The following is a 22,824-nucleotide window of genomic DNA, read 5'->3' on the forward strand; positions in this document are numbered from 1 at the left end:
GAAGATAATCTATCTGTCACGATTTAAGTGTCTTGAATTCAAACATTTTAATTGACAAGTTTAAGATCACAATATTAAAAATCTGTCTTTATTTGTTAATACTTCATACCCAATCAAACTAAGATACTTAAATTAGAACGGAGAAAATAATTAAGAAGTTGATGGAGGGACCCTTTGTTGATCAGTACATGTAATGAGAAGACTTTAATTCATGGAGTTTTATGGTGATAGTGAATGTTGAATATGAAAGACTGATATAGCTTGCTACCTCTCACGTGCAAACTAGGCCCATTTGCTATAAGTAAAAAATGGGATTTTTAATGGGAAAAAAACCTTAGGAGAACCAAAGGTTTATAGCTATCTTTTTTCAACAGTAGTAGATGCTGTCACTTTAGAAAATTTCACTTAATAAGGAGGTTTTTTCCTCTCTTATACTGTTTTCTACTCTAGCATATCTCTTATGTTGTAAGAAAGATACGGTTTTTTTCCCCTCTTTACTCTATTTATCAATTTAGTCTTTTTCTATCATAGAGGTGGGACCCTTTAATTTCTTTCTCCTTTTCCCAAAAATAGATAAAGTTAGGCTACCATCGAGGATGTATTATTAGTGTCCATATTCTTCAAACTGCATCTTATTTGTGGCTTTCCAAGTCATTAAGCAATTAGATGGATATCCTTCACCTCCCAAAGATATGAGTTGGAAATTTTCTCGATTCTCTTGTGATTCTCACTAGTGTTTGAACCTCAAGTATCATATCATATATAGCACATTGAAATTATGTTCCAATACACTACTTTAATCCTTTTTTCTTTGACTAAATAGCCATAGTGTTCAAACCTGTGAAATTTATCACGCTTTTCCCTCCTTTGTTTTTTTTAGTGGAAAGTACCCCTATGTTTTTATAATGGCGATGTCAGGACTCGGGTCATGGAATTTAGAAAACATAGACTTTTGTTACAAGTCAAATGTACTCTTAGAAAACTTGTTTTATTAAACGTGCCAAGACATTTTTTTGGTCATTAACAGTGAGTTAAATGGGATCAAATGATAAACTCAACTTAAAAAGATTTCAAATATAGTAATATGTCTATCCTTTTAAAACATATAAAGGATTGTCTTATAAAATTAAGCGGAGAGTGTTTTTTTTTCTTTCTCTTATTATAATTATACATATGGAGGGGTGGGTAAAGGAAAAATAGGAGAGGTGATTATAGGGTTGAGAATATGAACATTAAATAACCTGAAAGTTCACGTAGCCTACTAACTAAGCTATGAAAATCTCTAAAGATTTTTATGATTTCTCACCCAATTGATGTTCGATATCCTTATTGGTGTCTACCCAAAACTGTAGATTAAAAATGAACAAGTATTTTTACCGTTCCACCATAACTTTTTTTTGAGTTAAAATAAGTTGTCATCATCACATGTTAGTTAAAACTTAAAAGAGAGTGGAATTGACTTAATAGACTGTCAAAAGTAAAAACTATCTCCATCTGTAGGGGACAAGGATAGACACCCATTTAGGCTATATATCTTAGCAGATAGTCGCTTTCTGCTAAGGATTCTTTTTGGTTTAAAAAGGAATAAATAACTGGTTACAACGGTAAAAACCAGAAAAGTCATAATACTTTTTGATTGAATGCTTAATCAACAAACAAAATTACAACCTGTAAATAAAAAGATGTACAAACACAAAAGCAAAAAAAGTACATATACTATCATATACCATCCACGAAAGGAGGATGATCAACAAACTTTCCAATATTTTTATCAAGTGTTTTAGACAAAGGAAGGAAATATGTGTAAGACCTATTTACAGATTAAAAAAAATTAAAACTCTATAGCACACACCTGTAGGAAATTAAGTAACCGTCCATAATAAGTGAGATAATTAGCCATTGAAAATCGGCTAAGAAAATTGTCCGAAGACGGCAGAGAGCCTCTGGAAATTATTGTTACTGTATAAGTCTGCAGTTTGTAGTGAAGTCTGTGGCGTTTGATTCTGAAGCCATGAACCTTGTGTCATAAATTGTGTTTCCGCTTTTATTTCGCCGTCGTACAAGTCTTGATGCGGAGGAATTTGATGATGATGATGATTATTGTCGATTGTGTTATTATTAACACCTAGAGAAAACGGAGTTTGCAAATATTCCGACCATTTGATTTCTTCTCTCTCCGGTTTCCCTGAACCATCTGCTGGTGCTGTTGCCCCTGCTGATCCCCAAGCGAAAGCAGCAGCAGCGGCATTGTTATCGAAGAATGAACAGTTGCTTTGTAATTCGATACTGTTACTGGTACCGTTACTATTGTTGCTGCCATTGCTGCTGATCGTACACGCTTCCCAATTCTGGAACTTGTTGATATTAAAAGTACGCGCCAACGGCGATATTGTAGTACTGAGAATGGAATTGGACATAGATGAAAAAGTAGCATTTGGCAAGGTGCTACAATTGAACTGATGATCAGATACCATATTGTCAGCAGGAGAAGAGTTTTTGGTATTGAAGAGAATATTGGTGTTGGGACTATTATAATTGTGAAAAGAGAGATAAGTAGACAAATCAGGAGACTTGCAATTGGTGGTGAAAAATTCATGAGTTGGTGGGGAAATATTATTTGCCTCGTGAATAAGTGGATAACGCTCCAAATTATTTACCATTGAGGAAACGGCCGGCTTAATTGGTTTTTCTGTTGAAAATCCATTCTCATGTGCCTCAACAAAATTGAATTCATTATTTGAACTTTCAGAAACTTTGTCATTGTTCTTATTGTTACTGTTTGCCGACGCTTTCTCTTCGCTCTCAACTTCAGAAAGTGGCTTGTGGGTATTTGGATCAATCCCTCGTTGCCTTAGCTTTTTCTTTATGGAAGAGTTCCACAGATTCTTAATCTCGTTATCTGTTCTTCCAGGTAATCTAGCTGCAATTTGCGACCACCTGAGAAGTACGCGGAGGCCAGGTTAATTAATTTATAACATTTCATGGAATGAATCAAATTGTACTGTTCTAGTGAAGGATAATAAATATATTACTTGTTCCCAAGAACTGCATGAAGTTCAATGATCAAATTTTCTTCATCCTGTGAGAATGTCCCTCTTTTCAAATCAGGCCTCAAGTAGTTAATCCACCTCAGTCTACAACTTTTTCCACACCTCTGAAGACCTGCCACAATTGAATTTTTTTAAAAAATTCATTAACAAGAAAAACATGAAAACAAAATGAAACTAACAACAATTACGCCATGATTGAAGCAAGTTGGGGTCGACTATAAATTAAATACCGTACCGTAATTTTTTTTGACAATTTCAACATGCATTTTGAAGAAAAGTGAGTAAGAAATTTGGTTAGCAGTAGTAATAGTGTACCTGCTAGTTTAGGGACAGAACTCCAACAGCCGTGACCAAATTTAGTAATATGCTTTATAAGTTTCTCATCTTCTTCAGGAGACCAAAGGCCTTTCCTTAGCTTCTGTTTGTAGCAACAAGAATGCCTCCCCATGTGATATTTGCAATGCTGGAAAACAAAATACTCCAAAAAAAAAAAGAAAAAAAAAGGCAAAGTTCCTTTTTTTTTTAGTTGAATATGCTAAGTGAAGCTGGTTGATTATATTATTTTCTCTTGCTAAGAAGCAAAGAAAGTTTAGAGAGAGAAAGAGAAAATGATGTAATGATAGTTAGGAAGGAGAGTGGAAGCTGTGGAAAATGAAATGGATAGGAGGGCGGACGAGACTTATAAAGAAGGTCGTATTCAGCAGATGATTACATTTTTGAGGTTTATTTGTTCAATTTCTTTTAATAAATACTCCCACAGTCTTAAATTATGTGATATTATTTGAGGAGATATAATTTTTTTTAAAGGAAAAATCTTTTTGAAAGCAAAAGTGAGGAAATGAGACCTCTATTTATTTATTTTTAACAATTTGAATAGAAGAAAATAACTTTTTAGAATTGTTATATGTAAATATGAAAATCTCTCGTAAAAAGACTATAAAATTTAAAAAATATTTATAATGGTCTAGTAAATCAGTACTTCAATGAAGTTAAAATATTTTATAAAAAAATTAGATTATTTTTAATATAAAAATAAGATTTTTTTTGCAAGATAAATTAAAAAAAAGTATATCAAATGATTTTTCTTCTCATTCCTTATTTTATTTTTCCTTTTAAAATTCCATTTTACGTATGTTACATTTGAAATTTGGAAATGGAGCTCCAATATTCTGACTTGCATTTGTCTTAGCAAAGGGTTTTGAGAAATTAATGAGTTTGACAGCACTTGTGTGGGTCACCAAGACAGATATTTATTTCATGGCCACAATATTATTTCCGCAATAACTATTGCTCGTAAAGACTCTGTAGAAATTAAATTAAAATTTGAGACAAGTTGTAATTTGGATGACTTTGTTTAAGATAAAAGATTCATTGAGTTTAATATTGAGGGTTCAAATAAATTATTTTCATCATCTCAAATTATTTATTGTAATTTTTTTAAAAAAAATAGTAAGCTCTAATTTTTTCTGATCACCTTAAAAGTTCAAGACAAACGTAAAAAATTATTATTTTTTATTTTATTCTTAGTAAAAACTATTTTTAAAAATTATAAACATCTCAATAAAATAAATATTTAACGAGAAAAGATTATATATTTTAACACATAAATCAGAATAAAATTATCAAAAATCTCTTTTAATTAATATTTTATGAAAAGATATGGAAAAGAAAAATGCGACATATAATTCAGATGGATTATTTGATTACAAAGATTCCAAAACATAAAAAAAGGGTTAGAATATTTGAATATGTTTAAAGGGGTTTGCTGACTAGAAATCTCGATGATTGTTTAAAGCTAGCAATTAGGGTAAACTAAATTAATTAATGGTAAGAAAAAAACCTTCTGTCATCATACATTCCCTTGTCCTTCATAATTGACATAATATAATTTTCCTTAAACTCTAATCACATAATTTTATATGGATCTTTGCCAGGTGGAATTCAAATAATTAAATTGTCTCTTCTATTTTCTTGTTTTGCAGTACTGGTCCGTGAATAATTTTTGTGAACTGATCATAATCTCTTTCTTTAGTGTCATTAAAGTTTAATGAATAATTTAAAAAGATGAAAATAGTATATAAGTATTTTTTTTCTTCTAGGAACATGGATGGTATCTTCCATCTTCTATTGGAAATCATCTTATTCCACCAACTCCCCTATTATTATTACTATTATTTTTATTTTGGACAGAATCAAATGAGATAAAGAAAACAAAGAATACTCTAACATTTTCCATGATTGATTATGATTTTTTTTCCTTATAAAGATTGTTTATTCGAGGATTATTATTTTCCCATTTATTAGAAAAAAGAAAAGAAAAATATTTTGTCCTCTAATCATTTGTATGACTAAATCAAAATTTTTTAAACTAGTAAACGGTGTGTTTTTCATCTAAACATAGCCGACAATGACAATAATATAGCTGTACTATTCTGAATTTTCTGAATGCCCAAAACTTGAGTACGGACAAACTCAGTTGAATTATACATTATTTTTTTGGGAAACTTAATTCAAATAAGTAAATATATATTAGTTAATTAGTTAACGTAACTATAATTTATCTAATTTATAATTTATTTTTAATATTTAACGTTAATTACGGTTTGAGTTTGTATAATTCACACGTTTTGTATAATATAATTTGTATAGCTGTTTAAAGTTCAAATGTTTGTGTTTGTATAAATTTGTTATTTTGAGTTTATATAAAAATAACTCAATTATCTACTATTTATACAAATCCCCCAATTATATAAATTTGCGAATTATACAAATGATGCAACTTAAATTATAGCTACAGTCCGTAAATATGTAAAGTATAGTTAAGGAGCCTAATTAAATTTTTTTTTATTTAGAATTTAGTCGAAAAAGTCTCGAGAGTTTTCAGAAATCAAAATCATGTTTCAATTTTCTTGAATTTAATCTTCATTTTTCTGTGAAACAATTAATAGACCTTAATTATAGAACTGAAATGCATCTAAATGTATAACAGGTTAGTCACGGATACTTTAGGCGTCTAAATTGTCTTTCCCTTGGGCAGCATGCTTTTGATCTTATAGTCTAGACACCATATAAAAGTATTAGGGTAGTCAGACAAAGGGAATAATAACTATCTTTAAAAAAAATAGATTAAAGAGATATAATGGATCAATATTACAATAACAAAAAAAATTCAAATAAGAAATACATCAATCAATTGAGCCCCGCAACTCCCTGTTTTTGTGCCTAGAAGTGCCAAGTCAGTAACTCTCGACCAAGATTTATCATCATCAATAGCTGTTGCTGCAATCTTAAGTAATAATTTGGTGGGTTCTAATATTGAAAATTGACTTCTCTTACATCTATTAACACTAACAAATAACTACAAGCTGATGGTAGTAGTACTTTTTTCCCAAATAGATCTGCTGACCTAGATGATGAAGACATCTTTATGGAAGGTGAGGAAGATGATATGTTGGATTGTTGTTTTGCAAATGCAGCTCTAGGAATGCAGATAGTTTTCCTAGGCAACAACATAACAACAAAAAGAAGCATGGAAGATAGAATAGTTGGGATGGTAAGGTAACTGAAGAATTTGTTCCAAGACATCTACTGATGAGACTGATAAAGCAGAATCATATGATAGTGTCAATAATTTTAACAAGATCCAATACATCCAACAAGTGATAAACTATCAAGTGTTATTGGATAGATTTGAAAAAGAAGACAAGAAAAAAATACTTCAGATTTCTTTAAAAGGCCAATCTATTTTTTTTAGTTCATACATTTATAAAAGGATGTTTGAGATTGATAACTTAACTTTTTTCTTGATTTTTATAATTTTGCATTACTTAAGAATCCTCATCTGTAATATCATCATAAATTATATTATAAACTCTGTGATGATCATGAAATTTCTAGTTCTCTCTGGCTTTTATTTTATTCATAGTTGTTAACTAGTATAGGTTAGGTACCTCGTTAAGATTAGTTACATAAGGCCTAACTCCCTTTGCTTGTACTTATTCCTATTAAGAATATTTATTCTATTATTAATAAAACACCGCTAGACACACTATCTAGTGGTATAAATTTGGAAAAAGAAAAAGAAAAACAATCACGAATTTCTTTTCTAGCATTACATATAATTAAGGAGCAGCGAACAAATTAGAGGAAAAGAAACTCTTTAAAGGAAAAAGCAAAATATGAAATGAGTTGTACAGAAGCAGGGGGCGAAGCCACACAGCAAATTAGGCAGACCCCAATAACAACTCAGAACCCAGTAAATTAGATTAAAGTCATTCCTAAACTAAAAATTCTGGCTCCTACTCAATGAAACAACATTAACTATTTATGAAAATTTCTCATATAATAAGTGTCACACTAATTAAAACAGTAAAAATATATAAAATTAGATGAAGAAAAGTAGAAGATAATGAAGTGGCTGCTGTAGAATATAGTTTATGAATTCTCAAAAAAAGTAACTTTTCCATAGATATTGTTGAAAAAAAATGATTTTATATAAATTTGTGACTGTGAAATTTATAAGAACTCATAAACTTTAAATATTGAATTAGACTACGAGAGGATGAGTTGTACAAAATAGTTGTGAATGAGATTGCAGATATATATTAATTAAAGGTGTATGTATATGTTGAAGCATGCAAAGTTGCATATACGTGGTGACCCAATATGATAGCACCCTGCACCACAAAGATACTACTACTTGTACTACTAACTACAGCCCTTTATCCTACATTTAATTCAATAGGCCACTTCTTGATGGGACTTGTTATAAATTTAGACTAATAAGCAAATGTGGCTGCCTTCTCTTCTTCCTTCCTTTCACTTCATACTAATAATTTGGTACCTTTTCTGGTCAATGGAATACTTTGCAACAGCTGTATATTGCACACGTCCTCATAAAAATGGAATTTATTTACAAATTATTCACATTTCCAGAATCTTTGTTTTTTTAAAGAAAATTTATGGCTTCTTGTTTTATTGTTACATGAAGCAAAGTAATTCGTGAAAAGTTCCACAATTCTAGTCGACGCAGACATTAAAACAAGTTTCATGGATATACAGTTTAAATTTTTATAACACAATTATATAGCCCAAAAAGGTAGTTGTACGTAACTCATTAAATATGTATTAACGGGTAACTATGTAATATATAGAGTAAATTGTGAGGTACTTGCTATAATAAACTAAATTGCGTTGATAGTATATATCTGCTCCTCTAAGGCCTCCTCACTCCGATCATAAAATAAAAAAGAAGAGAGTAGAGAGAGAGAGAGAGCGCAAAAACATTGAGTTGTAATTCGGATTGTGAATTCGAGTCTTGAAATTAAAAAAAAAACTAATATAACACGATTTTTCTTATAATGAACCTTACATAATGAGAATTTAAATTAATCAGGACTCTGAAATAGAAATTTTTTGAAACAAAAAGAAAGTCCAGAATTTCAAAAACCATACTGTATAAGTTGTTGCCAGTTTTTTATTCGTTTTCATATGTGGATAGGAGTAGGGTCAAATATAAAGTGTGGCTCTTTCTATTTAGGGGAAACCACACCCAACAGTCTTAAAACCACACGTCCCAACTCCTCCCTCCCCACCTTTAAGGGACTTTTTCATGACCAAAACCTTTCGTATTTCCAATCATACGTATTCATGACAAAACAACCCTTTTTAGGACTTCGTCTTGTGTTATTTTTTTGTCATTTGTATGACAATCAAGCAATACGTCCCATTTACATGGAATCTTCTTTCTTATTCTCTTTTTTGATCAATTATGATGATAATAACCGTATTTTGTGCCAAATTCAACTTCAAAAAGTAATTATGAGTTGAAAACCAGCCAAGATTATATAACAAGGCCAATTACCCCATCCACTTCCAATGTGGATATCAAAACTCAACATCAATGGTGAAATCTCAAGTAAACTGAAAAGAGAAAGCCATGACTAAGAACTGAAGAAGGAGATAACTCATTAGCAGATGATTTGATTAAAATGATAAATCACACTGGCCTTTGATCATTAGTGAGATATATATACAAGATGAAAATATGACAGCTGTATTATAACTAACAATCTAACAAACTACATCTGAAAAGTAACAAACTAGCTGAATCTAGGGCTGGGCATAAAATACCGAAAACCGAATTACCGAACCGAACCGGCTATTTCGGTATTTCGGTATTCGGTATTCGGTAATCGGTACCAAAAGTCCATAATTTCGGTATTTCGGTTTCGGTTTCGATATTTATTTTTTTCCCGTTCGGTAGTTCGGTAAATACCGAATACCGTAATTAATATGGCTAGTAGACCACTAGTCCACTATTGTATGTCTGTTGGGCCTAAGCCCTTTAGAAATTATTTTAAGGCAGCCCAAATCCCTAACCCAATAACCCAACAGCCCACTCCAACAACATTACAACAAAAATCCATTTAGGGCTAGGGTTAACTTTCATTCTTTCTTTCTGTTTCTCATTTTCTCTACTTCTCACTTCTCACTTCCAAACGGCTCCTGTCTCTCCAACAAAAAAACTCACACTGCCATTGTAGATTTGTATCCTCCACTGCCTCACTTCCTTCTCCGGCGGACCCTCTCCCTCACACGCTGCTCGCCGCCCGTCAAGAACCACCAACCTTCGCCGTCTCCTCTCCGCACGAGCCGCTGTCCAGAGAAGACAGCAGCAACCATCCGTCACCGGCGAACAGCGAGCTCCGAGCTCGCACGATGAACAAAAGCCCACGTTGATCCACCATCAGCAGCCCCTGATTCTTCTTCCTCTTCCTCTCCACCGCTGCAACAGCAACTTCGACGAACACACCGAACAAGCTGCAACGACGAACAACAACCTGCAAGCGGCCATGGGCCATGGAAACTGATGAAGTATCACTGGCCACTTGACCTTTCAATTGCATTATTTCCATTTATCACTTCTGTTCATTGATTTGGTAAGACATCATCACTATAAAAGTTCTACATTTTCTTTTCACATAGATCTTTTAATTGATCCGGAACAGTTTTTTCTATTCAATTTCTAGTTCATCAGTATCTAAGTATCATTCTTGTGGAGACAACATCATCATGAAAAAGAAAATAGAGATTCTAATTATCAGTTTTTTCTTGATAGTTGTGCGTTGAAAACTAGATATTGCCTGATATTTTTTCCCCACCAAATTTCAAATTGTATAGGCCAGTGATACTTCACAGTTTTTCTGGATGTCGCACTGTATGATAGTGCATTAGTATTCTCGTGTGATTTTACTTTATTGAAACATTAACAAGTTGCATTTTTGTTATGTAGAGGATATCTGAGATTTTTTTGTTATTGAAACATTAACAAGTTGCATTTAAGATGGTTTTGTGGCTACTTATCTTGTAAAAAAAAGTGTTTGCATTTGTGTTGATCTTATAAGATGCAGAAATTTGGGTATTACCGAATACCGTAACGAACCGAATTTTTATTTACCGATTACCGAATTACCGAACCGAAGTTTGAAAGTTCGGTATTTGGTATATACTTTGAATTACCGATTACCGAATTATCGAATTTAAATTTTGAAAATACCGAACCGAATACCGAATGCCCACCCCTAGCTGAATCTGTAACTAACTAACTAATGTTGACGTGGCTAACTAACTGTTAACTAACTATACAAAATAATTAAGCACTACATTAAGTGTGTTCTTCAATACCCCTCCTCAAGTTGGTGGTGAAGATCTCACAACCAACTTGTCCAAGAGAGCATTGTGTTAAACACCAGTTAAGGCCTTTGTAAGGATGCCAACAAGTTGCTCGCTAGTATATTCATGATGAAGTGAGATGAGCCCCTCTTGAAGCTTATTCCGAACAAAATGGCAATCAACTTCAATGTGTTTAGTTCTTTCATGAAATACAGAATTGTGTGCTATATGAATGGCAAATTGATTACCACAATATATAGCAATGGGAGTAAGATTGGGAATAGTAAAATCAGTAAGCAACCTATGAAGCTCAATTAACTCCCCAACCACTTTTTGGAGTGACCTATATTCTGCTTCAACTAATGATAAAGATATAGTCTCATGTTTCTTTTATTTCTAGCTGATAGGACTGTTTCCAAGTAAAACCAGATAATCACTCATTGATCTACTGAAATCTGGACAAGAAGCCCAATCAGAATCACAAAATATTGTCACTGTGCAATCAGGCTCATTGGATAGATAAATCCCAATGGTGGGATCCTTTTTCAAGCATCTAAGAAGTTGGAAGGCTACTTTTAGATGAGGAACTCTGGGATCTTGCATAAACTAACTTAGTTGTTGGACACTGAAAGTTATGTCTAATCTAGTGTTTGTGAGAAAGTTTAGCTTGCGTATTAGTTTTCTATAGTAAGTAGGATCATATAGTGGAGTGCCTTTTTTGGATCTGAGCTTGACTGTTGGATCAAGTGGAGAAGATACAGGAGTATAGTTGAAACAGTCATATTTCCTTAACAAGTCTAGTACAAATTTTCTTTGGGAGATAAGGACTCCTCCAGTTATGTCAAGTATTTCGAAGCCCAAAAAGTAGTGCAATTTTCCAAGGTCCTTGATTCTTGAAAGTATTATCTAAATAAGTCTTGATTTGTGCAATCTCAATGGAATTTGTACCTGTTAAGATAACATCATCCACATACACTGTCACAAATACTGTCAAGGAACCAGATTTCGTGTAGAACAAAGAATAGTCATGATATGAGTGTGTGTATCCTTTAAGTGATAAAGCCTCAGTTCATTTGGCATACCATTGCCTGCTTACTTGCTTAAGACCATAAAGAGACTTATTAAGCTTGCAGACCAATCTTGGATCCTGTACATAAAGATCCTGAGGCACTGACATATATACTTCTTCATGAAGTTCACCATGAAGGAAGGCATCATGATATCAAATTGAAACATATTCCATCCCTTCTTATTACCACATGATATCAAAGTTCTCACAGTGGTTATTTTAACCACAGGTGAGCATATTTTTGTGAAGTCTATTTCAGCTTGTTGGGTGTAGCCTTTCACTATCTATTTAGCCTTAAATCTTTCTATACTGTCATCTGCTTTGTGTTTGACTTTATATACAGCCTGCATCTAATAGCTTGCTTGTCTACAGATAATCTCACAAGATCCCAAGCATTGTTAGCATAGAGTGCCTTAAATTTCTGTATCATTGCTTTCTGCCAAACAAGGGCTTAAGGATGCTTCTTCATATGATGATGGTTTATTATCATGACAAATATTTTCAATAAAAACCTGACTATTAGATGCAATTACATTAGGAGAAATATGGTGATGCTTGAATAATAGAGCATTAAGGAAAAAGTTGGTGTTGGGAGGAGGTTGTGAGGTGTTAAGAGTTTTCAAGGCTAGGATGGAAATAATATAATCTTTCAGATGTTGAGGAATTTTATTTATTCTGTGGGATCTTCTTTGAGCTACTATAGGAGCAACTTGTGGTGGTGGTGGAGAACAATTTTTATAAGAAAAAAGAGATGTTTGTGTAGGAGTATGTTCAACGATAGATTGTTTTGGTGGAAAATTGTAATGAGGTAAAGAACTAGTATCTTGGACAATGTTATTTCTATGATCATTTACATGGTTGTTATATGGTCTCAATTCAGTATAATCACTAAAATTAGTGGAAATAGTAGAAGGTACTGGCTTCAGAACAGAAGGAAAAGTGCACTTTTCAGAAAATAATGAAAAAAAAATACTCTCATGAAAGACTACATCTTTAGAGATGTGTATTTTTTTTGTGGCAAGACTCATTATCTTGTATCCTTTTGTTCCAAAGGTATAAGATGTGAGGAGTGGTTCTTGGATCAAATTTATCTCTAAGGACTTTTGGTACAGTAGGATAACAAAGGCATCCAAAGGATCTGAGTTGGTTGTAGTTTGGTTTTCTATTGTATAACAGTTCATATGGACATTTGTTTTTGAGGTGACTTCAGGGCAATCTGTATATAAAATAGGTAGCTCTCAAAATACATTCTCCCCAATATCTCAAAGACAATTTTGACTGAAACAAGAGGGCCCTTGCTGTCTCTAGTAAGTATTTGTTTTTTCTTTCCACAACACTGTTTTGTTGTGGTGTGTAAGGACAACTCTTTTAATGAATAATGCCCTTGTTTTGGAAAAATTGATTTTCCTCATTGTTGGTAAATTCTAGGCAATCATACCTAATGTATTTGACAGTGGTCTTAAAATGGTTTTCTACTATACTTGTAAAGGCTTTCAGAATATTCAAAGCATTACTTTTGGTATTCAAAAGATGTGTCCAAGTAGATCTACGTACTATAATCATCCACCAATGTAATTAAGTATTTGTAATTATCGTATATGGGTATATGGTATGGTTCCCACAAGTTAACATGGAGTAATTCAAATTTGAATTTAGTTTGACTGGTGCTTTGGCTAAATGGCGGTCTCTCTTGCCTTGTCATGGAACATATAGTGTATAAGAAGGGTTGTTTTGAAGAAAAAGAGGCTGAGATTGTGGAGATATTCCTCATTTTAACAAAAGCTACATGACCAAGTCTATTATGCCATAATAAGTCCACACTTCCTCTGGCAGTCATACAAGAATCACTATAAAGAAAAGCATTTTTATTATAAAAAATAGAATCGATACATTGAAGAGAGTCATCAGATTTATCTAAAAGACATGACTTACTAATTGAGGAATTATATGATTTACTAGACTTACTAACTAAAGAGTTATAGGCCCTATTTTTAGTAGAAACAAAAGAAATACTATTATCAAAAAGACAACAAAATATTTGATTCATGACAATGTTATTCGACTTCTTCAAACACCTTGAACACAGAAAATAAAGCCCATTTATGCTATTACTAATCACCTGAGGCCTCTTCATTGAAGGGGCCTGTAATAGACAAAGTGCATTAGTGAATAAGACTGCATTTCATTGATAGAGACAAAGAATGGATTGAAACAAGATTATACCTAAAAAAGGGCACATATAACACATTATGTAAGATGATCTTAGATGTGATTGAAACATCACCAAATTCTGTTACCTTAACTTTGTATCCATTAGGAAGGGAAACTAATATGGGATATAGTAAATTAGTAATATTGGTTAGGAAAGTTCTATTAAAGGTCATATGGTTTGATGCCCCCGAGTCTATGATCCATAAGTCAGCACTTGATTCAAAACATTTGCACGAAGGATTATCAAAATCAATAGAAGAAGAGCAAACTACAATACCTGTAAAATTCATAGAGCAAGTATTAACACCTGAAGTTATTGAATCTCCCCCTATATTTTCAATCTGGAAATATTGTAGTAGATCCATAATCTGTCCACATTATTTCTTTGTTATACCAGTATTTTGAAAACTATTGCCTTGTGACTGTTCCTCTCCATGAATATCCATATCATTTGGGATACCATATACATTAGCCACCACTTTCTTTCCTTTGAAAGCTTGGTTGTTCTATCTGTAGGTCTGTCCATTATTGTATGTGTTTGATTTGTTGTTTTAAAGGTATTCATACAACTTATAACACTTGTCTTTGATATGTCCTCGCTTCTTGAAAAATCAAAAATCATGGCATTTCTACCACTGTTACTTTCTTTGAAATAGTTGTTATTGTTGGCATAATTGTTGTTCCTTTCTGAATTATAACCAGTGTTTCTTCCTGAATTATTACTGTTTTCTGCATATTTTTGATAATTTGTTTTGAAAGACTTTTCCATTGGACTCTTGCCATTATTGTTATGGGCACTCACATTTAAAAAGGTTGATTCCATGGACATTCGACTAGTGGGCTTGAATTTCCCTTGTTTCTCCTCTTGTATGAGTAAGGAGAAGGCCTGTGCCATTGTAGGAAGTGGATTCATCATTGAAATGTTGCCCTTTATCAATGTATATACCTCATTCAATCTCATGAGGAACTGAATTAATCTTCTGTCTTATTCTTTCTTATGCATATTATCCTTAGCACCATCGATGAATATGCAACTACATTGATTTTTCAAACTTAAATTACTCAGCTCTTCCCACAACTTCTTCATCTTTGTCTAGTAGACAGTAACATCCAACACTCCTTGAGTGAGATCATTTATTTTCTTTTGTATTTGATATAGCTTTGCTCCATTTGTCTGATCATACCTGTCTTCCAATTCTTTTCAAAGCTATACAGAGTTGCTAACATATTTTACACTATCTGAAATTTCTATGGTTAATGAATTCAAAATCCATGATGTTACCATGTCGTCGCACCTTTTCCATTGACGAAGCTGAGGTGAATTTGCATTTGGTTTCCCATAGCTTCCATCTATGAAACCTACCTTATTTTTCACTGATAATGCACGGATAACTCCTTTTCTTCGGGATCGATATCCTGTGCCATCAAACTGAGCAGGAACAAGCAACAAGACTATCTGAAAGATGCACATACAAGGCACTATTTGTGTCATTGACAGTTGTGTTACTAACAACAGTATTGGTTCCTTCAGAACCAGAAGTATCCCCATCAATCGCCATAGTTGTGTTGTTCGAATTGATTGAAAAATATACTTAGATAAGAAGAAACCAACTAGATCTACAAGTATTGTGAAGATAAACCAAAAACGAACTAGCTACAAGCCATCAAATGAATGATCAACGAAGCAAAAAAACAGAGAAATTGAAACATCAAGCCTTGCTCTGATACCATATCAAAACTCAACATCAATGGTGAAATCTCAAGCAAACTGAAAAGAGAAAGCCATGACTAAGAATTGAAGAAGGAGAGAACTCATCAGAAGATGATTTGATTAAAATGAGAAATCACGCTGGTCTTTGATCATTAGTGTGATATATACACAAGATGAAAATATGACAGTTGTACGATAACTAACAATCTAACAAACTACATCTGACAAGTAACAAACTAGCTGAATCAGTAACTAACTAACAAATGCTGACGTGGCTAACTAAATGTTAACTAACTATACAAGATAATTAATCACTACATTAAGTGTGTTCTTCAATAGTGAGATTACAAACAATATTTCATTTTTTTCTTTTTACAAATTTAAGTTAAAATTCAACATGTGGGGTTAGTAAAAACTGTCTTTTACTTGCCGTCTGGCTTGAGACTTCATTTAAATATATCATGGGCTAAGCATTGACATAGAAACAACCCAAAAAAGACTTAGAGAAATGTCTAATAAAAAATGTAGTATCCATAATTGGTTTCTTTAGTATAAAGCATCCCTTAATAATTTCTTAATTATAAGCATCTTTCTTTAATATCAATAAAAAAGCTAGATATTCCATGAAAGCTACGTTTGTAGACACGTCTAATACTTCACAACCTCTGTTTAATCCTTCTTTTACTTTAAGCACGTTCTTGACTTTTGAAAGAGCAAAAAAAAAAAAAAGTACTCCTAATTGATATCAAGACGAACAATATATAATTATAAGTATAATAAGGTTTATTTTTTGTAATAGTTTGTCTTATGTTCTCACACCGCGAAGATTCCTTGACCTTAGCGATGTCCTAATTTAAGATATTCTCACGAGATTATTTTTCAGTCTACAATGTATTTCGCATATTACTTATAAAATAATAAATAAAATATATATTTTATTATAATATTTATATTAATTAATATATAAATTAATGAATTTGAAAAATAATTTAAAATAAATGATTAATATTAAGAATAATTTATTTTTTGAAAAAAACTTCTCTTAATATACTAAAGTAGATAAGTAAAATACAATAAGTTAATATAATGTATAAGTAAAAGTATCACAGGGATAAGAAAAGAAAGTAAGTAATAAAAAAATACAAAAGGATCCCACAAGGGAGATACTTGTAATCTTCCATCTGAGCTTATCTCTTAATTTCTAGAGAAGAGTACTGTATGAGCTGTTTCTATCATTATTTATCAAGTCAACTATTTATGGGGTACAATGCTTATTCCCTTTGTTTTTTATTGCTCGACAAAGTTTTAATACTCATTTTGCTTTGCTGTAACTTAATAATATTACCCCCTCCCCCACTTCCCGCCCTTAGATGTTGCAAATAAAACTAGAGGATTTTATTTTAATAAATTAAATATTTAAACCAAGTTGAAGTGCATGAATGGTGCATTGTCGTTTATATTTAATTTGCGCTTCATATAAATCCACCAATTCGACTCTCTGACAATTTTGATTAATTCTAAGTTCATTTCAAAAGAGAATATTTGTACTTCCATGCTTTAGCCGCCCTGCAGAGATCTTTCTTTATTTAATTCCATAAATTGTTTTGACATTTTAAACTTTTTTCCTTTTTTATTTTATTTTATCCATATGATGTATCCTTTCAGATAAATCAAGGACGAGCCCATTAATTACAGCTCAATATGCTCATTTGTTTTGTCACTTTTTATATTTATTTTTCACAAATATTCTCTGAAAGTTCAATTACAGTTTCGCACATATTTAACATATATATATAGCACATTTCTCCTGTTCTTATTTCACCGCATTGTTGAAGAAGTTCCATGTCCGTCAATTATGGGATGAATGATCTTTTTGAGATAATTTTTATTTTTGAGATTGAATTAGACCTAAAATTTATTTTTTTTAACATGATATTAGATCAGTATCCATCCTAATTCTTGGGCCCTGATATTAGTGTCCAAATTAAAACTACCAAACATCAGATAATCAACCCGTAGCATGCGCGGGGTTGGGGTGGAAGTTGATCATCGAAGCCTAGGCAATAACGATTAAGCAATTTGAGTGTTGATGTAGCAAAGAACCACCTTCATAGTCATAGGGGGTGGAGGTGGGGAACAGTCTCATAAGGTGGTTTAAGAGATTGATGGTCTCTTTAATATTACTTGGACAATTCTACTCTCATTAACTAACTTCTGCAGTTAAATTGATCCAAGATTACTTCTTTTTTTAGCATGATATCAAAGTAGGACCCATCTTAATTCTCATTTTCGATGTTGAACCCCCATACACTTCTTAAACTGACTTTTAAAATTGAATTAGGTCGAAAATTCCTTTTTTCTTAAAAAACATAATTGAGGAGAGCTAGGTCACGGATGAAAATGCTCATTAGCATTTCTTTTCCCCCTCTGTTTTTATTACTACAATATTTTTTTGTGCATTAAATGTGAATAAGGCCAACGACAAGAAGTACAACAAAAGAGGTCAAAACGAAGGTCTACAAGGCAGATGGGTGTTGTGGGGATGTATCCAATGCAATCCATATAAATAAATATAATAGTACATAATAATTTTGGGTTTTAGTCCTCATATACACAAGCAGTATATATTTGTAATGCAAATTGCTGAGCTGTGGATTCGATTTAGGGAGGATGAACATTTACTAGGAGGTCCTTAATTAATTTGACATTAAAAGCTTGTGGTCCCATATAACCAAAGGACATAATCACAAAATATTTTTATAGAGACAACGATTGAAGATTACATTAAAAAAAAGGGGGCTTTGGCCCTCTGTGGGGTTTCTTCCTCAATAGACTCTATGTCGGTCTTCCCTATTGTTACAACCTTTTTATTAGCCTTTGTGGGGTAATTATATCTTCTTTTATAATCAACTAACTATCTCTATGAACATCATTCTCTTTAAGGTTAAAAGTTTTTCCCATTCTTTCAACTTCACCAGACACTTATTGTTACAGTATGTCCGATGACGATTTGATTTTACTTTAAAACAGTAAATCAATATGCATATGGTTAAGTCAATCTCCCACATCGACGGAATGGGTCCTTTAGTCTTGTTATATTTGATCAATCTTTCATTTATAATCTACTTTCTGAAGTTGAGTTAGACTGATATTCTTTATCTAACATGGAATTAGATTCAGACCCCACTGTGTTATAAGTCTCCCACATCGGTGGGGGATGGATCAATTAGGCTTAGGTCCTATATCTAACAAAAACGGTCTTCGTAGATCGACGAATGATGCAATGACACATATTGATCGGTCAAATAGTCAAAAAAATCTTCGAATAACATCTTCAGAGTAAGACCGGTAAAGGCAACTCAGTTCGTGAAGCATCCGGAGTTGATACTGTTGGCATCGCCTAAAAAAAATGGATCTTCGAATGATTGCCCAAGTCCAAATAAGGAGGTCAAAGGATCCATCCCCACAGGTGTGGGACACTTAACACCCCATCACGCCAAGGCTGAAAGCCTGGTGCATGGATCGACAACAAGATCGATGGTTTGAATGAATCGGGATGGTCCTGATTCTAATAATACGAAAATAAATTCAACCGATGTGGAGACTTAACATCCTACCGGTAATATCCAGGGCTGCTCCTTAGGATTTCTCTATTAATAGTGACCTAATCATTTGCAACAGGGGTTTCGCATTTTCAAATCAGCACTTAGCATTTACTACTTAAGTTGTACTGCATAAGCTCTTAGCCACTTCCAACGATAACTGATTAATTTAATTTAATTTTGGTAAAGTTACTAATTACAGGACGTCAAGAGGAGTTGCTCGGATAGTAAGCATCTTTCACCTCCAACTCTAAAGTTGTGGATTCTAGTCATCTAGGGAGTAAAAAAAAGAATGGAATCTCTCAGAAAAAGGTAAAACAACAACAACAACAACTAATGACCAGATAAAGAATGAAAAAGAAAGGGAGTGAGTTGAGCTATATGTATTTGGAGGTTAAAACATGTCAAATCGATATATGGGTTGGGTTATAATTTGCATAATGTATTCTTGGACTAAATAATGAGTTATATCATAGTCATACATAAGTTCATCTTCAACTTCAAAAATTTCAAATAAAGTGAAAAATATTTGAAATGTATGGTCAAACGACGCCTACTACATATTTAGGTAAGTAGAGAGCTCGTTTACACACCAAAAATATTAAACTCACAAATTATCTTCAACTTTGAGTGCTACGTTTATGACCCTATATTGGAAAACAGGGGATGGCAAGTACTAATTGTAGTAGATGTAGAATTGAAGGGTGACATGTGAATATGGGTAGTCCACATAGTTTTCAAAGAAGCAAGATCAGAGTGTCATTTTCAGCGTGTGGCTAAGAATTATTTAAAAGAGAAGAAGAAAGGCTTGGAAGTCACATATATAAGTCAAGTTTTTATGTGTGTTATTACATGATTGAAGTATAGCTAAGCTAGCTGTACAATGTACGAGAATAGAAAGGGAAATCCAAGACGCGTCCAAATTCCAAATCAAATAATTTAGCCTTCCTTCTGAACATGCCTTTGCCCCATCCTTACTGTGCTACGCGTCATGTAAATGCGACCTTTGATCCAAATCACCTTTGTAACGTAACAAAAAATAAAGTATCAAACCTTTTGATATTTAGCCCAAGAGAATATATAACCACCTTTCGATAAATTAGGATTCTGAAAAAATTTAGGTACGGTTAATACCAAAAAAAAACCGGCCTAGATTCTTAAAATTCATATTTCTCTGTTCTCCAAGTTCTGGTTCAAATTGAGGACACATGACATAAGTGGCTCGCATACCCCTACAATTATAGCTAATATACCCTTTGTTTAGAGCTAATATACCCTTTGTTACAAAAGTGGCTCGCATACCCCTACAATTATAGAAATGACTCACATATATTCTATCGTTACTAAAATAGCTCACATATACCCTTTTATCTAACAGAATTAAAAAAATTAATTTAAATTATTTTTTTTTAATTTTTTAAAATTCATGTAGGGGAATATATAATCCTTTTTCACACAAGTTTTTTTTTGACTCTTTTTATTATAATTATTTGAGTTTCTTATTTTATTGCTTTCTTTCATTCTTTAAGAAGTAAAAATATAAGAAATAAAAAAAGTGTGAATGAAAAAAGAGAAAAAATTGTAAAGTATATTTTTCGGATATGTTGTAATTTATTTTTTGTATCTGTAAAAAAATTGGGGCATATATGATCAATTTTACAAGAAAGTGCAAAAATAAATTTGATCATAAAAATAATAAATTTAAATTAGCCGTTAAATTAAAGAAGCCAAAAAAATATATATGTGAGAAGAATCAAATATACTCCTAAATGAAAGTTTTTTTAATTAAAAAATAAATATAAAATTATTTTTTCACTTTCGTTAGAGAAAAGGGTCTATGTGAGTCATCTGTGCAACATTAAGGGTATATATAAGTCACTTTTTTTAACGAGGGTATATCAACTCTAAATATCAAATTTGAGAAGCTCTTTACCTTAATTTTAACATATGTCAATGCGTTCCTAATCCAAGTAAAAAACCCGAGGAAAATAAAGAGAAAGAGAAATGGAGAGGAGCCGGCAATTGGAAACGCCCTTAACTTTGTAAAAGTAAATCGTTTCTAATATAACTTTTAAATGTGAGTAACCGGCCCCTTCTCTACAAACCCACTAATTATGTAATCCTTGTTTTCTTATTGGATGAGCTGCGATTATAAAGAAAATTGATTTTTTTTAGCTACACTCGATGTTTCTATAAAATCAATGAGTACAAGATGTGATTTAATTTTATAATCACTCAACTATGTCTAATTAAGCGATATGACTTGTCAAATTTAATTATGTAATTTAATATAAATATCATGTGTGATTAATTATGATAAAACCTTGATGTGATTGAAACACTCTTGCCGATGATTAATGTACCCTTTCCTTTTTCCATCTATTCTCCACCTTCCCCTCTCAGTTGTCAACTTGTCATCATGCAATGCAAAAAGAAAAAAAGTTAGTAGTAATATATGTTTAGAGATTCATTAAATTTCAAGCCTATTGAGAAAGGACTAGAGAAAATGTTGCACATAAATTTTAGGAAGATAATGTTGATAGATTGTTACGGGTAATTTTTTAACAATTAATTTATAATTTGATTGTTATATATCAAACGGTATATAAAATATTAATTTACACAGTTGCACATATTTTAAAAACAAATTAAATTATACGTGCATCTTCACTAAACTGAGTTGGTAACTTAAAATTAAGTAGATCTACATGTTATAGCAAGTGTAATAATGGGGGAAAAAAGTCATTCAAAAGAGAATGAAAGAAAAGAAATGAAACATATTTTAATAGTGCAGTTGGTTGGGTATCGAACTTTTATCCGCAATTTTCTTATTTTTCTAAAAAGAAGGACAAGAAATGATGGTTGGAGATAAAACTAAAGTTATGGAAAAATCAAAGAGCTTTTCAAGGAAGTTATTAAGTGGTGATGTGAAAGTATATATATGAAGTGAAACTGATGAAGATTATTATAATAAAGTTATTAAAAGCCTATAGCAGTAAGGGGACATAATCTTTGTGTCCTTGAACAAATGGAAGTGATGCTTTTCTGAGTTATCTCCAAAGACAACTTTACTAATTAAGCACTATTTGGATACAATGAAGGACAACTAATTGACAAGAAAGAACAACAATAACACAAATAATGGGATTCCACTTTATGGTTAAATCTTAATTAGTGTACTTGATTGCTTTCGACGTGTTAACTTTTTTTGATAATTTTTCAATTAAATTCATTAATTCGATTATTACTAAACAGTTATCAATGCCTCCTTCATCCTCCCTTCTGCCCCTCTCTTAGAGCCCGTTCTTAAAAAAATAATTTTTATGTATGAAGTGCTGAAAGTTATTTTTATAAATAAGCAGTTGAGTGTTTGAATAAAAGTGCCTAAATGAGGAAAATAATTTGAATTTTAGGGTTAAAAGAATAAAAAGGGTAGTTTGGGAATTTAGTTAAAATATAAGGGATATAAAAGTAATTTCTATGGTCAAAGAAAATTACTTTAAGCAC

The 22,824-nt window shown here is 32.2% G+C and overlaps 1 protein-coding gene across 1 annotated transcript; it reads right to left on the reverse strand.

Moving 5' to 3' along the window:
* Positions 1-1,650: 1,650 nt before the first annotated feature.
* LOC129884624 (transcription factor MYB61) lies at positions 1,651-3,680 on the reverse strand. Its single transcript, XM_055958906.1, has 3 exons — positions 3,366-3,680; positions 3,033-3,162; positions 1,651-2,937 (listed from the first exon to the last, which is right to left on the reverse strand). The coding sequence occupies exons 1-3, from the start codon at positions 3,496-3,498 to the stop codon at positions 1,911-1,913; spliced, it is 1,290 nt and encodes a 429-aa protein (XP_055814881.1). The 5' UTR covers positions 3,499-3,680; the 3' UTR covers positions 1,651-1,910.
* Between the last annotated feature and the right edge of the window lie 19,144 nt (positions 3,681-22,824).

This window comes from Solanum dulcamara, chromosome 4 (assembly GCF_947179165.1).
Source record: "Solanum dulcamara chromosome 4, daSolDulc1.2, whole genome shotgun sequence".
NCBI lineage: Eukaryota > Viridiplantae > Streptophyta > Magnoliopsida > Solanales > Solanaceae > Solanum > Solanum dulcamara.

Excerpts from the sequence above, each read along its gene's own strand:
- LOC129884624 (XM_055958906.1), bottom strand. The coding sequence starts at position 3,498 with ATGGGGAGGCATTCTTGTTGCTACAAACAGAAGCTAAGGAAAGGCCTT. Across the intron at positions 3,163-3,365 it reads TTCTGTCCCTAAACTAGCAG|GTCTTCAGAGGTGTGGAAAA; the intron begins GTACACTATTAC and ends CAATTGTGGCAG. Across the intron at positions 2,938-3,032 it reads CATGCAGTTCTTGGGAACAA|GTGGTCGCAAATTGCAGCTA; the intron begins GTAATATATTTA and ends CGTACTTCTCAG.